The sequence below is a fragment of the Centropristis striata genome, chromosome 13 (assembly GCF_030273125.1).
Source record: "Centropristis striata isolate RG_2023a ecotype Rhode Island chromosome 13, C.striata_1.0, whole genome shotgun sequence".
Lineage (NCBI taxonomy): Eukaryota > Metazoa > Chordata > Actinopteri > Perciformes > Serranidae > Centropristis > Centropristis striata.
In genome coordinates this window covers 10,766,101-10,780,194 of record NC_081529.1, presented here as the reverse complement: position 1 = coordinate 10,780,194, position 14,094 = coordinate 10,766,101, and the positions used below count along the sequence as shown (strand labels likewise).

The 14,094-nt window shown below is 38.9% G+C and overlaps 1 protein-coding gene across 1 annotated transcript in view; it reads right to left on the bottom strand.

The window, feature by feature from the left end:
- The window catches only part of LOC131983047 (protein TANC2-like), a 74,178-nt gene that overhangs the window by 32,560 nt on the left and 27,524 nt on the right, over positions 1–14,094 (bottom strand). Inside the window, exons 2-3 of the mRNA XM_059347615.1 lie at positions 8,183–8,302; positions 7,806–7,913 (exon numbers count right to left, since the gene is read on the bottom strand). Of these exons, the coding sequence (XP_059203598.1) occupies positions 7,806–7,913; positions 8,183–8,240 (166 nt within the window). The 5' untranslated portion in view covers positions 8,241–8,302. The remainder of the gene's footprint in view (positions 1–7,805; positions 7,914–8,182; positions 8,303–14,094) is intronic.

Genomic DNA, 14,094 nt, shown 5'->3' with positions numbered 1-14,094 from the left:
TTCCCACCGGTTCCTCTACCTCCCACCAACCAGATGGAGGCACTATAGGGACCAGAATCATTGCATGTTTTTGTGGGTGGGGGGGGGGGGGGGGGGGGGGGGGGGGGGAATGGGGGTAATGGGAACCTCAGGGGAACATGCAAACTCCACACAGAAAGGCCCTTTTGCTGACACCGACCAGCCCCACAGGCGTCCTGGCGGGAATCAAACCCAAACCCTTCTAGCTGTGCGGCGAGAGCGCTACCAACTGCGCCACCGTGCCCCCCTCAGATCCCTTATTTAAGTAAAAGTACTAATGCCACACTGTGAAATTACTCCACTACAATAAAAAGTCCTGCATTCAAAACTTACTGAAGTGAAAGTACAAAAGTATCAGCATCAAAATGTACTTAAAGTATCAAAAGTAAAAGTATTTCCTATGCAGAATGGACCCACTCGGATATTCCAAATATATTATTGGATTATTAATATTGATGCATTTATCAATGACGTTAAGGGCGGGCTCATTTAACTACTTAATACACTGGTATGTGGTTTAATTTATAAACCTGTGTTATCCCTTTAAATTGATATATTTCTTCATATTAAATCTCGACCTGAAAAGTTACTAAAGCTGTCAGCTAAATGTCGTAGAGTAAAAAGTACAATATTTGCCTCAAAATGAAGTGGAGTAGAAGTACAAAGTTAAATAAAATGGAAATACTCAAGTAAAGTACAAATATGTCCAAATTGTACAGTGTATGGTACTTGAGTTAATGTACTTTGTTATATACAAGCACTGGTTTGGAATCAAGTCTGGCAGCATCTGATACCTACATATGAATGTATGTGTAAAAAGTAAAAAAATAGTGGCTACTCATGGTATTGCAGCAAGAAATCCCCCTGTGGCTCAAAAGGCATTTTCCCCATTGACCACAGCAGTAAAAGAGATGTCGGTTGACAGGACACCTCAAGCACAACAGTCTATCATGACCCGGTTTTGTATTTGTAACTCTTTCCTCCAACCAAGAAAAGCAATTTTAAAATCAGTGACGTTATGAAATATCATGGGCCAGCGGTTGAAACTGTACTCGGTATATTCACTGGGCAACATAAAGTGGAAGGAAACCCGGAAGCCAGAAAAGTATTTTTTTCTGAAAATACGAACCAGGAAAGCAACTCTCATTGGACTAAATAGGCACCATCTTTGGGTCCAGCATCTGGTTCTTATACGTGAAGAAGAATCATGGGACAGTAAACAAAATCATTTTATCATCTCTGCTGGAATGTAATGACAGGTCATTAACATCAAGTCTGACTCTCCACATCATCAATCAATCTATTTCAGCCTTCAAGCTGCCAGGTATAGCTTGAGAATGTTGTTTTTGTATTTTTTGTTAAAAAGAGATATTTTATTGAAGTATCCCTTTCAATGAATAAATGGTTAAAGTACAGTGAAGAATGTCAGATACTTTTATCTAGTTTTCTGTGCTTCAACCAACAAGCAAACAAAAAACCTGACACTTGGATATTTCGTTGTGACAATGAAGGCCACACAGGTCCAACTATGAAAAGGTAGAATTTACTATCTAAGAAGGTATTTGACCATAATGGTAGACTGCTACTCCTAACACTGTCTTCACTTTAATGTCAGATGTCAAATTAAAAGGCTGGCAATCCTTTCTCTGGATTCTTTCTTTTCATACTAGTGTTGAGTTGATTTTCAGTTTTGCTGGCCAACTGTAGGAGCTGGTTTGATTTCAAAGCTTTTTTTTAACCAACATTTCTTATTATGACCACGTTAAAGCAAATTAAAAAGTAGCCCCCATCAGCAACCTGTACTGACTGCAAAGTGTTTCCTTTGTTATATTATTTATATGTCACCCATATTAAGGGTCGCCAAAGACTTTTTGGCAAACCACTGTAGCTTTTTATTTTGACAATGATATCCGCAAACCATTGATTTTTTCTCCGGTACTACGTTAGAAGATGCAGACATGGTGAAACACGCCAAAGTGATTAACATAATATTATGTTTATTTACAAATGGAATAATAGGCGTGTTTCCATTAGGTTAAAAAGTGGCCGTTTGGAAAGTTTCAGGCCACGCCCTCTCAAATGGCCACTCACTCGGCGTGTCTCCATTACAAAAAGAGGCCTCATAGGAATTCTCCTACTCCGACTCCGGAGGTGACGTATGGTTTTCGATCGTCACGTAATCTCTTAGCGACAGTTTCAAACGTAACGGCACATACACAATGGATTTAACACGAGAGACGGGCCAAACGTAAACAATAAGGAAGGAGACGCTGAGATGAAGGAGCAGAGCTTGCTGTGTTCATGCACATGCCGGCGATGATTATGGACGAGAGGAGACGAATCCTCAAAGTGACGACTTACGCTACTTCGCCGGCTTCTAAAAATGGTGCGGGTTGTTGTGGTGTCGAGTAATGTGTCAAATTCCGCTTAGTGTTGTATCCAATCAGCAACCAGGCTTTTTTCTGGGGAGAAAAATTGCTCTCTTTGACATGGCCAAAAAACAGCCAGTCAAACGGCCGCTTGGGACGGTTCACATTCAATTTAGGGGCGTTTCAGCGAGGGAGACCCACCTCGTTCCGGGTATTCGACTATAGTAGAAACGCACCTAATGAAGCCAAATGTCCAACAGGCCGAGGCCAACAATACCATTAAAGGTAGGAGGGGGAAGATGGTTGAGTTACGTTTTTTGGGGTGATGTAGACGCGAAATGTTAAAGTTCAAAGGAAACAACTGTAATCGCTACTTTCTCATTATGTTCCACTCGGGAGCAGCTGGTGAGGTAAGTGCATCACCTAGTGGTGGAATTCTGTATAGCGGTCTGATACGCTGTTTGGTCTGAAAACTGGTTAATTTTTTTACACAGACCCATACTCACAATACACATTGCCCTGAATATATACACAAGATAACATTCATTCTCATTAAGAAATATGAAAAAGCCCCAAAGACTGACACTAACATTGTAAGCTTTGAGCCTGATAGAGACCTGTCGGCCTGAAAGAAGAACATCAGTACAGAGAGAGAGTCTTTCACTCTCACCTTCTTCCTCACTTCTTCCTCCTCTCTGTGCTCCACTGTGACGATTCGCCCACTCCCGACACAGCTCAGACCTGTCCTCATGGGACGGGCAGCAGCAGCTGTAAAACAGCAAGCGTCGCAGGAGGGACGAGGCATGGCTGATGACCCCTGCTGCCGGGACATCTCTGCCGTCTGCCGGTCTCCACGGCCGACGCACGCAGGACCGCTCATGCCGACACCATTTGGCTCTGGAGCGGGCGCAAGCTTTCAAAATAGCTGCAGTGCAGTCCATAGCGAGCTGGGAGTTGGGTTCTGACTGGTTCAGAGTGGTTCCATGTAGAGTTAAAAAATTAAAGTGCTGTTATTGCCCCCAACACACCTTACTGGGATGAATGAGAGCAATGTCTTTAACTCAAGTTGGTTGAGTTGTTGTTTGTCCTCTTCATCAAGATTTCTTAGTGAAAATTTTAATGCACATGATGACATCACTATCCATTCCTCTTCTTTTTGGTCCTGAGCTCCTCCTTCTCCAAAGTACACAAAGGATAGAGAGAGAGAGGTAGGAATGGAGAGATAGAGGAGGAAGAGGCTCTCCAGGGAATGAAAGAAAAAACACTAGTGGCACTGTAACTTCTGAAGCAGAACGACTGCAGACAATAAGCAGGCTGGTCAAACATGCAAACACAGTGTTAATAGCCAAACTCCTCATGAGTTTGGTTCAGGTACAGAATCCACACGCTTTTAAACTTGACCGCAGCAGTTTTTGACGATGTAATCCACCGGTTATTGTGCTTTGTAGCTGAAGAATGCAACTCTGCTCATTCACAGGTAGAGTCTCCTTGAAACTATGCAAAAAGAGCCAACAACAACTAAAGCATGAGGTGGAATGAGAAAATCTCCTGCCAGATGATATCCCCTTTGGTCAGAAGCACAATAAGTAAAGTTTCCAAGAGTTAAGGAGTTTTTCTTTTAGCCTCCATATCTGGTCTGAAAAACGACCTCCCTCGTCTGACTGCACAGCAAATCAGATCCTCCCCTCCTCCAACCCAAAAAAACCACACACACACACACACACACACACACACACACACACACAGGAGAGAAAGGGAAGGACTGCAGGAGGAGCCGAACGGAGAGAGTAATCTGTTACATGTCGAGAAGTGCAAAGAAACTTTGGAAAGACAGTTCAGACCTCTTCTTTCTAACAGAAGAAAAACAGCCAGGGAAAATCCTGAAAGAGGACTTGGAGGAAGGTCGGCAGACCAAAGAAATGCTGCAATTAAAGTGAAACTCCTTTTTCCAAGAACAGAAAAGAGTCTGGCCGCAAATCACAGTGAAAATGGAAGGTTGTCATCCACTTTAGTCCAGAAAATGTGAAAAATGTCGAAAGACAAGTACTGAAAAAGTTAGACTGAATAAAATCAGTTCAATGATGCTTGGATGTTGGCTGATAAAGACATCTGTCAAAAAATGCATCTTATAATGTGAGTTGTTTTCAAAGAAAACCTTTTCAATAAGAAGAGGAAGTCGTAAAAAAAAAGGAGTTTTCAGACTGGCTGATAAACTGTGTAGCAAAAACAATATATTCTGTCTTTGTATAATATTCAGAAAATGAAGGCGGAAATGCAATATCAAAATGTGATCTATCAGCTTTCTTGCATTTCAGTTTTGCTGCTCGGACACCATTCTTTACTGTATCCCAAATCGGACACAATGCCGCACTTTCTGGTGTTTTCACGGTCATTTCGAGTAAGATCACCACCACCAGTGTAGGTATAAATGATTTATACCTTTTTTTTTACAATCTACATTTGAAATTTAGTTTATGTTCATGGAGATTTACATGTCTAATTACAATACGAAAGTAACTCTGATTAGATTAATTTTTATTTTTACTGTGCTGTATTTTATTGTGAAGGACAGAAGTACGGTCCAGGTGTGTTGATAACGATGGTTGTTAACGGTGTTAATTATTTGGCTTACCGAGAAACATCCAATTTCCCCTGAAAAACTCAGCAGCCCCCAGTATTTTACATCGACGAGATCCAAGTGTCCGATTTGGGATACAGTTAGCGCACGGCTAATTCACTGGCGTTAGCGTCCTTTTGCTGACTCTGGTAAACCCGAGGCTAATATACATGATTCAAACAATATACGGTTCGAAAGATAAGAAGTTAGACTGTAGTTTCACACCATTTAATTAATTGGAAGAGCATGATCATTTATATTAGTAGTTAATGTGAAATTTTGATAGAATCTTAGCAGAGCGGTGTCCCATTTGGGATTAATATTAATATTAAAAACCAATAAAATAAATTAATAAGAATTTTCATGTCTCCAACCAATATCCAGGTCTCTTCATTCATACATGTGCAGTAACTAAAGTGCAGTTACTGTTTGGTTCTTAGTCAAGCAGTAGTGCTTTAGTGCTGCATTCCTTCTAATGTCCACCAGGGGGCGACTGATTGTTGTGTCTGATTGTATGCAAGTAAAAAAACAACAACCCTACTTCTCACTTGATTTGTTACCTCAGTAAAACCTTTTCTAATGAGTTGATGGTCTCCTTCATTATTTTCAAGTCTTCAATACAATATTCAATATAAATTATGGTCCCATTTAGTGTAAAATAGTTGATAAAGCAGGGAATGTACTGGACAGGTCACAACCACAGGGTGTTTTTATCTTAGAACTTTGACTCTTTCGTTGTTCATTACAGGTAATTGTATTATTTTACTCGCTTAAAAATGTCTTGTTCAGTGTTCGATTAGACTAAAAGACACTCTGAGGAGTTGGCTGTTCATTCAGCATTATGGATGCCCCTTGCTAAACAAGCAGGCTAATTAGTGTTAGCGAAATCTGATGATACAGCATTCTTGCCGTCCTCCAATCTGTTCTGCACATGTGCTGGTTGCAAAAAAAAACACACACACATGGAAATGCTCAAAACCCTAAAAAGACAGCCTAAATGCCAAATTTGAGGTTTCAAAAATGGAGGTTAGGAACCAATGGGTGACATCAGGGTGACTACCACCATTATTTCTCTACAGTCTATGTTTCTAGTTTGTTTTGTAGTTTTCATAGGAATAATGCATAACATAGTAATTTTTCATAGATTCAGGTCTTAATCCAATATGTGATTACAGTGTTTGCAAATGGAAATGACAGAAGAATAGGGAGGAAGGAGATGAGGAAGGGAGGCTAAAAACACAAAGAAGAAGTAAAGGAGTGAATTGTAATTAGAGCTTGTGTATGTATGCGGGCATGGTGTACTGACTCCAAGTTTGCCTCAGCGTCTAATGTTTCTGTTTTGACAGAGCGAGTGGTAGAGATACAGAAAGAGAGTTGGAGAGGGACTCCACATGGTAATGTTTAGTGTGAGTCAAATCAACAGAGAGGAGAGGAGAGGAGAGGAGAGGAGAGGAGAGGAGAGGAGAGGAGAGGAGAGGAGAGGAGAGGAGAGGTTGGCAGGGCTTGGGTTACATTTCTGTGTTTTCTCTCTCACTAAGGCACAGAGGGACGATCAAATGCAGGGTCAAAGGGCAACCCCCCTCTGCTGCCAGACACAGTTTAACAGGTCACAGCTGTGTAAGTGTGTGTGTGTATGAGACAGAGAGAGAGAAATAGAAAAAAAAACAACAACCCCAAAACAATTCTAGTTGGTTGGTGGTAGTTTTTCCATTATTCTCTCTTTTCTTTCAACCAGTAGCTACACTCAATGGGGGGTATTCATAAAAACCATAAATAATAACATCACAATATAATCTTATTGCCTGAAAACACATACTTTCTTATTGTGCACACTTTATGCTATCTATCTATATCTATTTACACATATCTTAGTATTTCACAAACTGCTGATCTACTGGGATTTTCACACACAACCACCTCTAGGATTTACAGAAAAAGAGAGAATATCCAGTGAGCCTTGGTGTCTCGTTGATGCCAGAGGTCAGAGGAGAATGGTCAGACTGGTTTCCAGACAACAGAAAGGCAACTGTAGCTCAAATAACCACTTGTTACAACCAAGGTATGCAGAAGCCACTTTTTTAGCTAGCATGGTGTACCTAATAAAGTGGCGTTGTGGTCTTCTGCTGCTGTAGCCCGTCTGCTTTAATGTAAGATGTGTTGTTCAATCATCATATGATTGAAAGGGTCCAAACAACCCACTAACTGCATTGGATTTGGATTCAAATGTTTTTAAATCCTGATTGGTGCAAAGAAATGCAAGCCCACCCACATCAAAATAGTGAGATTTTGTCAGAAAATAGTGTATTTATTTATGATCACATTACTGATAGGAAGACAAAAAAGAAAGAAAGCCTAGTCTGAGAAACAGATCCATGATGGTGAGCCCACAGCCCTGCACAGTGGCTTATTATAACGCTATGAGAAAGCATTCTACAAGCTATGAAAGTTAGCACTAGCATACATGCTGCAGTGCTAATGTCCCTCTGAATGTGGCCCTGCTCGATTGTTTGACAACAGGAGCTATGGTTGAGAGAGCAAGCAATGATCTGATCAGGTTACGCCCATGCTCAAACATTTGTACAGTCACAGAACAAAGTGTGTCACTGGCACACGGCCATGTTTGTTTTGCTAATGTTAGCATCATAGCTACCAACATTTTAACCACAGAGAGATTGACGTCTAGAGACAGACAGACAGACAGACAGACAGACAGATAGACAGATAGATAGATAGATAGATAGATAGATAGATAGATAGATAGACAGACAGACAGACAGACAGATAGATAGATAGATTCCTACCTGTTCTTTTCACCAGACGAAGGTTGAGAAGGGGAGAAGAGGGAAGTGAACGAGTAAATCCCTCCATCATCCTGACCTCTGACCCCTCTGACTCTAGGCCACTGCCACCTGTTAAAGGACAGAGATAAATCAAATTGTTTGGAGATTGAGTTTGATTGATGGATTGACCACCAGAAGGACATACATGCTAGCATAGCATATACTGCTAACTAGAGATCACATTTATAGGTATTATTTCTCTTTTAAATAAACATGGTTTCTGACATGACTGTATTTATATGATCAGACTACAGAAAATAGTTTATAAATACAACACAAGAACATACTGTATGGCCTACAAGATAATGACAATTTACATGTTTCAAAGAGGTACTGACCACCATTGTTCTTGCGGGTTTTGCCTCCCAGCAACATCTTCAGGCTGTTTCGGAACATGATTGCTCACAATGACACACACACAGACACACAAACAAACACAGGCGTCCTGTCAACAGCCCCTAAGGAGAGGGAGAAAGACAGAGAGAGAAAGAGAACTATCATTAATCATATTCATACAGTTGAACAGCATTTAGAAAGGTTCCATTAAAACCTGCCACTTCCCACTATTACTCTGCATTTACTTTCATACCTTTTTTGCTGTGTATTGGCAAGAATCTGGTGATACAATATATGTAGACTGTATATAAATAAGACAACATGACAGCTCCCCACAAGTTAGGTTAAAAAAATAAAGTCTCCCCCTGGTGACGGGCTGGAGTATCGGTCATAAATCCCTCCCCTCCATGTTAGCAGATGGGACACAAGCCAAAATGAAAACTCAAAGTACAGGTCAAATACAGATAAGTTTGGTTTTAATTAGTGATTTCATTCTATAAAGCCGGTGTGTAACGTCATGATTGACAGCTTTAATTGAATGTAGTTTTCATCAGGAACTACCGTAGGCTCCATTTTTTGTCGCTACTGTGTCTGGGATATTTTGGCTTTACTGTACAGCGATGGAGACCTCAATTGTCCTGCGTCCTCAATCATTGATCGTATGTATCATATATATATAGGTGTTAATTTAGAATGGCGAACTGACAGTTTGACTGGAACTACTTAGTTGTCCATTTACGGGTTTTTATGGACACCCTGGAGCCTCTCAAAATTAAATATTTTCCCAGACTATAGTATTACTAAAACTGTAAAAAAAAATAAATAAATAAAAATTTATGAATGGAGAATTAATTCTCTGCTCAGGTTTTTAAGACCTCCCTTAAAGATCGCCTAAACTCCTATAACACTGCTGTACTGGTTGGACAGTTAAAGTTGATCAAAATTGATGCTGCAGAACCAGAGAATACATTTTTTTAAAATTGTATTTAGAGCCAGGTTTTGACGGCCACATTACACACTATGAAATTCAACCGCTGACGGTTTGGTCAGAGATTTGGTAACCAGCAGCTAATGTAACCTTGAACCTCAAGCAGTGATGATGAGTGTGCAGGTGTAGTAAGCTCACCTCTTTGCACCCCCAGATTTTCATCCTGTTCATATCAGATGGACCATATAACCTTTGAACAGAGCCTTGCTCTCTGTTCAACTGTGTCCAGTCTTTATGCTAAGAAGTATTCCTTTAAAGTTAACTTTTGATGCTATATATTATATGATGATAAGTACATATTTTAACTATTTTGAAGACAATAACCTTTCATTTGTGGAAAATTGAGACACTCCTGTCAGTGGTGCAGTCTGTGGCTTCTCAAAAGTGAAGCGAAAACGATGACTCGAAAATGACTAATTTCACAATCCAAATTTAATTTTTTCTGTCCATTAACATTTCCAAAGTCTAGAAGAGCCATACAATTAAGTAATGGTGTCCCTATTCACATAGAAGAGTGCTAAACTGGAAGTAGCCGGCTCTGCCAAAGGAAATCTCTAACGCACTTCCTTTACAGATGCAGAAGAGCCATAGAAAACGTGGGTATTTTTATCCACTGAACAACTTTCATGAAAAGGGCCCCGCCTCTTACATTATATCCAGTTCTCTTTATACTGTACATCCATGGTTCGTTCACAAACCACACAGCAAAACTTTCTTGTGCAACTTTCTGATGTGACCAGGTCTTTATTTATCTGTTTTTATGATGTTCTACCTGGTAAAAGAATGATCTATACAGAATCTAAACTGGTTTTTACCGAAGCAGTAGGTCAGTTGTATGTGTATGACCATGCTTGTTTTAAATACCTACTTTATGAGTGTTCTCATGAATGTCTCAGAATTATCTGTTACTGGCCAAGTATGTGTACGCAACCGAGGATTGATTCTGTTTTGTTATTTTGTTCTTTTTGCTCTAAATATTCTTAAAACGCACACAGAAGTGAGAATCATTACTCTCTCTTTCTCTCTCTTACACACACACACACACACACACACACACACACACACAGAAACACTCCCCCTCCCTGCTTTTACTACAGTGTGACTTCTGAACACACCCAACTTGCTGGCTGGCAATGTTGTTGCTAGGCAACCATCTGCCGTTGCTAAGCAATCCATTAATGAGTATGCGTATTGGAATATAAACCTGTTCGCTTGCCAGTGTATGCTTCTGTGTGTGTGTGTGTGTGTGTGTGTGTGTGTGTGTGTGTGTGCGTTTTAAAGACTACAGGACTTCATATATGAGTCATTGTAACAACAACTGACCAAAAGGTGATTTAATTAGAGAAACAAATAGATTTACACACTCCAACAACTACATCCTCAACTTAACTCAGGACAGCTACGGAGTGAATGTCATGAGGATTTAATGCTTGATTTAAAGCCTTTTGGTTCAGCCATACAACTGTATATAGTGTGTAACACCAGTACAGCCAGTGATGATATTATTATGTATTTGTCTGTAACTGATCATCTATTTTGCTCTGTCTACCTCCTCGTCTGTCACATGGAGCTGATTTAAAAACAATATTGAGCAGTGAGCAGATGGCAGATTAAAATAGAACAGACACTTCCTCGTTTCTGATTCACACATGGAGATGTGAACACACACACACACGCACACGAACACACACACACACACACACACACACACTTTAGTGTCACAGGTTAAGATTAAGACTTGGTTTCAGGTTGGGTTTAGGTTATGAAGCGGGTTAGCATGTGATGGTTATGGTTATGGTTATGGTCAGGTAATTGGTGGGAATGTTGCAGGCTATTCATGAGTTTACAGATTTAAATTATTATAGATGATTATTTTTTTATTTTCATATTAAGTGTCTTTTAAAATGAATAATACTGTATTAACACTTAGGCATGAATCATGAATGCACATGAAACATGAATCATCACTTTCATTACTCATCACATGTCAACAATAGATCATCAATATTATTTTTTCTCTGTTTCTGATTGGTACATTGCTCTTAAGCTGTTTTAGGACCTCTGTCCCCACATACTACTAATGTGTTTTACCACCAGTTCTTCTCCACTTCCTCTTAGCTGTTATTAATGTAAGTGAACACAATTTTAAGGTCATGGGTGACATAGCTGCGCATCAGTGTCATATTCATATCAATGTGGATGGTCACAAGAGAAAAATACTCACTCTCTTTGCCACATTGCTCTTTGATTTCACAAGCACATTATGGAAAATGTATTACTTTAATCCTCAACCTATAATTAGCATATGTGTAGCATATATATATATAATGTTAAATTAATGTAAAATGTATTTAATTTTAATGTAAAACGTTTTTTTACAGATATGTTTTTAATAAAATAAAGGTACAGTATGAGGATGTGAAAATATATTTCACAACTAATATATATGCCAATATTAAATCAGTGTAATGCTTTGAAGACACAACAACTGCATTACCAAGTTTAATTAGAACACACATTTGCCAGGAATAAACCACCCCTACTTATACAGTACAATACAGATACAGATCATTTTGCGTAGATAATGATGTCTCTGAACACCTCTAATAGAGACATGCAAATAATGCAGGAAATACCAGCTGCAATAAGAAGTCTTTCTCAATGCGTCATTTCTGTAAGCTGATAAAGCTTTATGTAATGAAAAATATACTGTTATTCTTCCATCTAATCAAGTTCCTTGATCAAGAAAAAATCTGCAGAGAACAGTTTAAAGAAACACACACACAAACAGTAGAGATTGTGTAAATTACTCACTGGCAGAGCCACCCATCAGAGCATTACATTTGTTAAATTACTGAGAGAAATGTTGAGAAAAATCTCTTGTGTCTCTGCGACTGTGAGCTAAAGATACAGAGAGAGAAGCTGTTCAAAAAGTGAACGGTGGCACATATATCAGCGAAAATACACCAAGTGTTGACATTTTAGGCAGCACAAGTAACCACGGACCTCTGTCCCCCTCTGTCGACCCCTGATGATTACAGCAGCATGCTTATTAACTCTTTTCCTGTCTAAGTCTCGACAGTACTAGTGTTTTGCTGCTTTAGGCCAGACATCACTCAACCCCAGTGGTGGAAGAAGCATTCAGATCCCTTACTTAAGTAAAAGTACTAATTACACACTATGAAATTACTCCACTACATTTATTGGAGTCAAGTAAAAGTCCTGCATTCAAAACTGGTACAAAAGTTTCAGCATCAAAATTTTCTTACAGTATCAAAAGTAAAAGTACTCGTTATGCAGAATGGACCCACTCAGATTGTTTTATATATTCAAAATATATGTTTACATTATTGGTATTGATGCTTTAATGTAAGCAGTGTTTTATTTTGTAAAGACAGGGCTCATTTAATTACTTAATATACTGTTGTAAGACTAAAAAAAGTCTAATCACTTTAAATTGATCATATATTTTATTTTAAATCTTGACCTGTAAAGTAACTAAAGCTGTCAGCTAAATGTAGTGGAGTAAAAAATACAATATTTGCCTAAAAATGTAGTGAAGTAGAAGTATAAAGTTACATAAAATGGAAATACTTAAGTAATGTATAAGTACCTCAAGATTGTACTTAAGTACAGTACTAGAGTAAATGTACTTAGTTACATTCCACCACTGCCCAACCCTATATCTTATGAATTTATGGTCTCAATCGCTACATTTGTCTATAGTCTGCTACAATACAGCATGATAGGGCGCTATGGGTGTGCTGTATCATTTTGTTCATGATAATACAAGCATATTTTTTATAGATCTTAAAAAAGGCATATCGCCATAATGGCAACATTCCTACTTCTTGATGCAGTGATGTCAAATCATTGCCTTCAAAACTTACTGAAGTAAAAGTACAAAAGTATCAGCAACATTATATTATCATTCAATCCTGGCTGTTCATTAACACCCTTAATCAATATCTCTGCATGCTCCAAGACCCCTTAGTTAATAAAAAGAAGGACAAAGAGGAAATGCCTCCAGGGCTATCATGACAATTGCTATCATAGAATTACTATTAGCATTTCTGTTAATATTACATTATTACCATTACAATTACTTTACATCATTACATGGAAACTGCCTTGTGCTGCTGTATGTTATTTTTCTCTCTGTCTCTCTTCCTCTCCTTTCTATGGCTCTCTCTATCTATTACAACCCAACCGGTGGAGACAGATGGCCGCCCACTCAGAGTCTGGTTCTGCTCTGTTTCTGTTCAAGGCTAGTTTTTCCTTGCCACTGTCACCAAGTGCTTTCTCATGGTCCAAATTGTTGGGTCTCTGTAAATAATATTATAAAGAGTACACTGCAAAAAAGCCAACTTGTGTTTTTTGGCCTAAAACAGTGATTTAAGTTGGTAAAACTTGGAAATATAAATTATTGACATTTAGGGCAATAATGTAAGTTAGCACAACAAAGGAAGCCAGCTGTCTGCTCAAAAACAAGTTTGTGAGTTGTTGTTACTTATATCTTTAAGTTGGGGTTCACAACAATAGTTCTGCTAACTCTTATTTCTTTGTTGTGAAATACTGGAAAGCGGTGAAATTTGGTCAGTAGTGAAAGCTAGCGGCTAACTGATGCTAGCGGCGCTGCTTGTTACAGTTACAAGAGTAGCCATTAGCGTATCAATGCTAACTCCAAATTGTAGTCGCAACATTAGCTGACATTTCATAGCGGCGTTACAATCGTGCCAATTCAGCACATTGCAGAAGTTAGCAGAAGTAAGGATTAAAAGTTATTACAATGTAAAATTATAAGTTAAGTTGACAAAAATCTGAATTCAGAGTTGAGCAAACTCAAAAACAAAACTTAAAATATTAAGTTTAATTGTCCAACTTAAAATTTTATCGAAGTTTGTTGCCTTGAAATTTTGAGTTCAC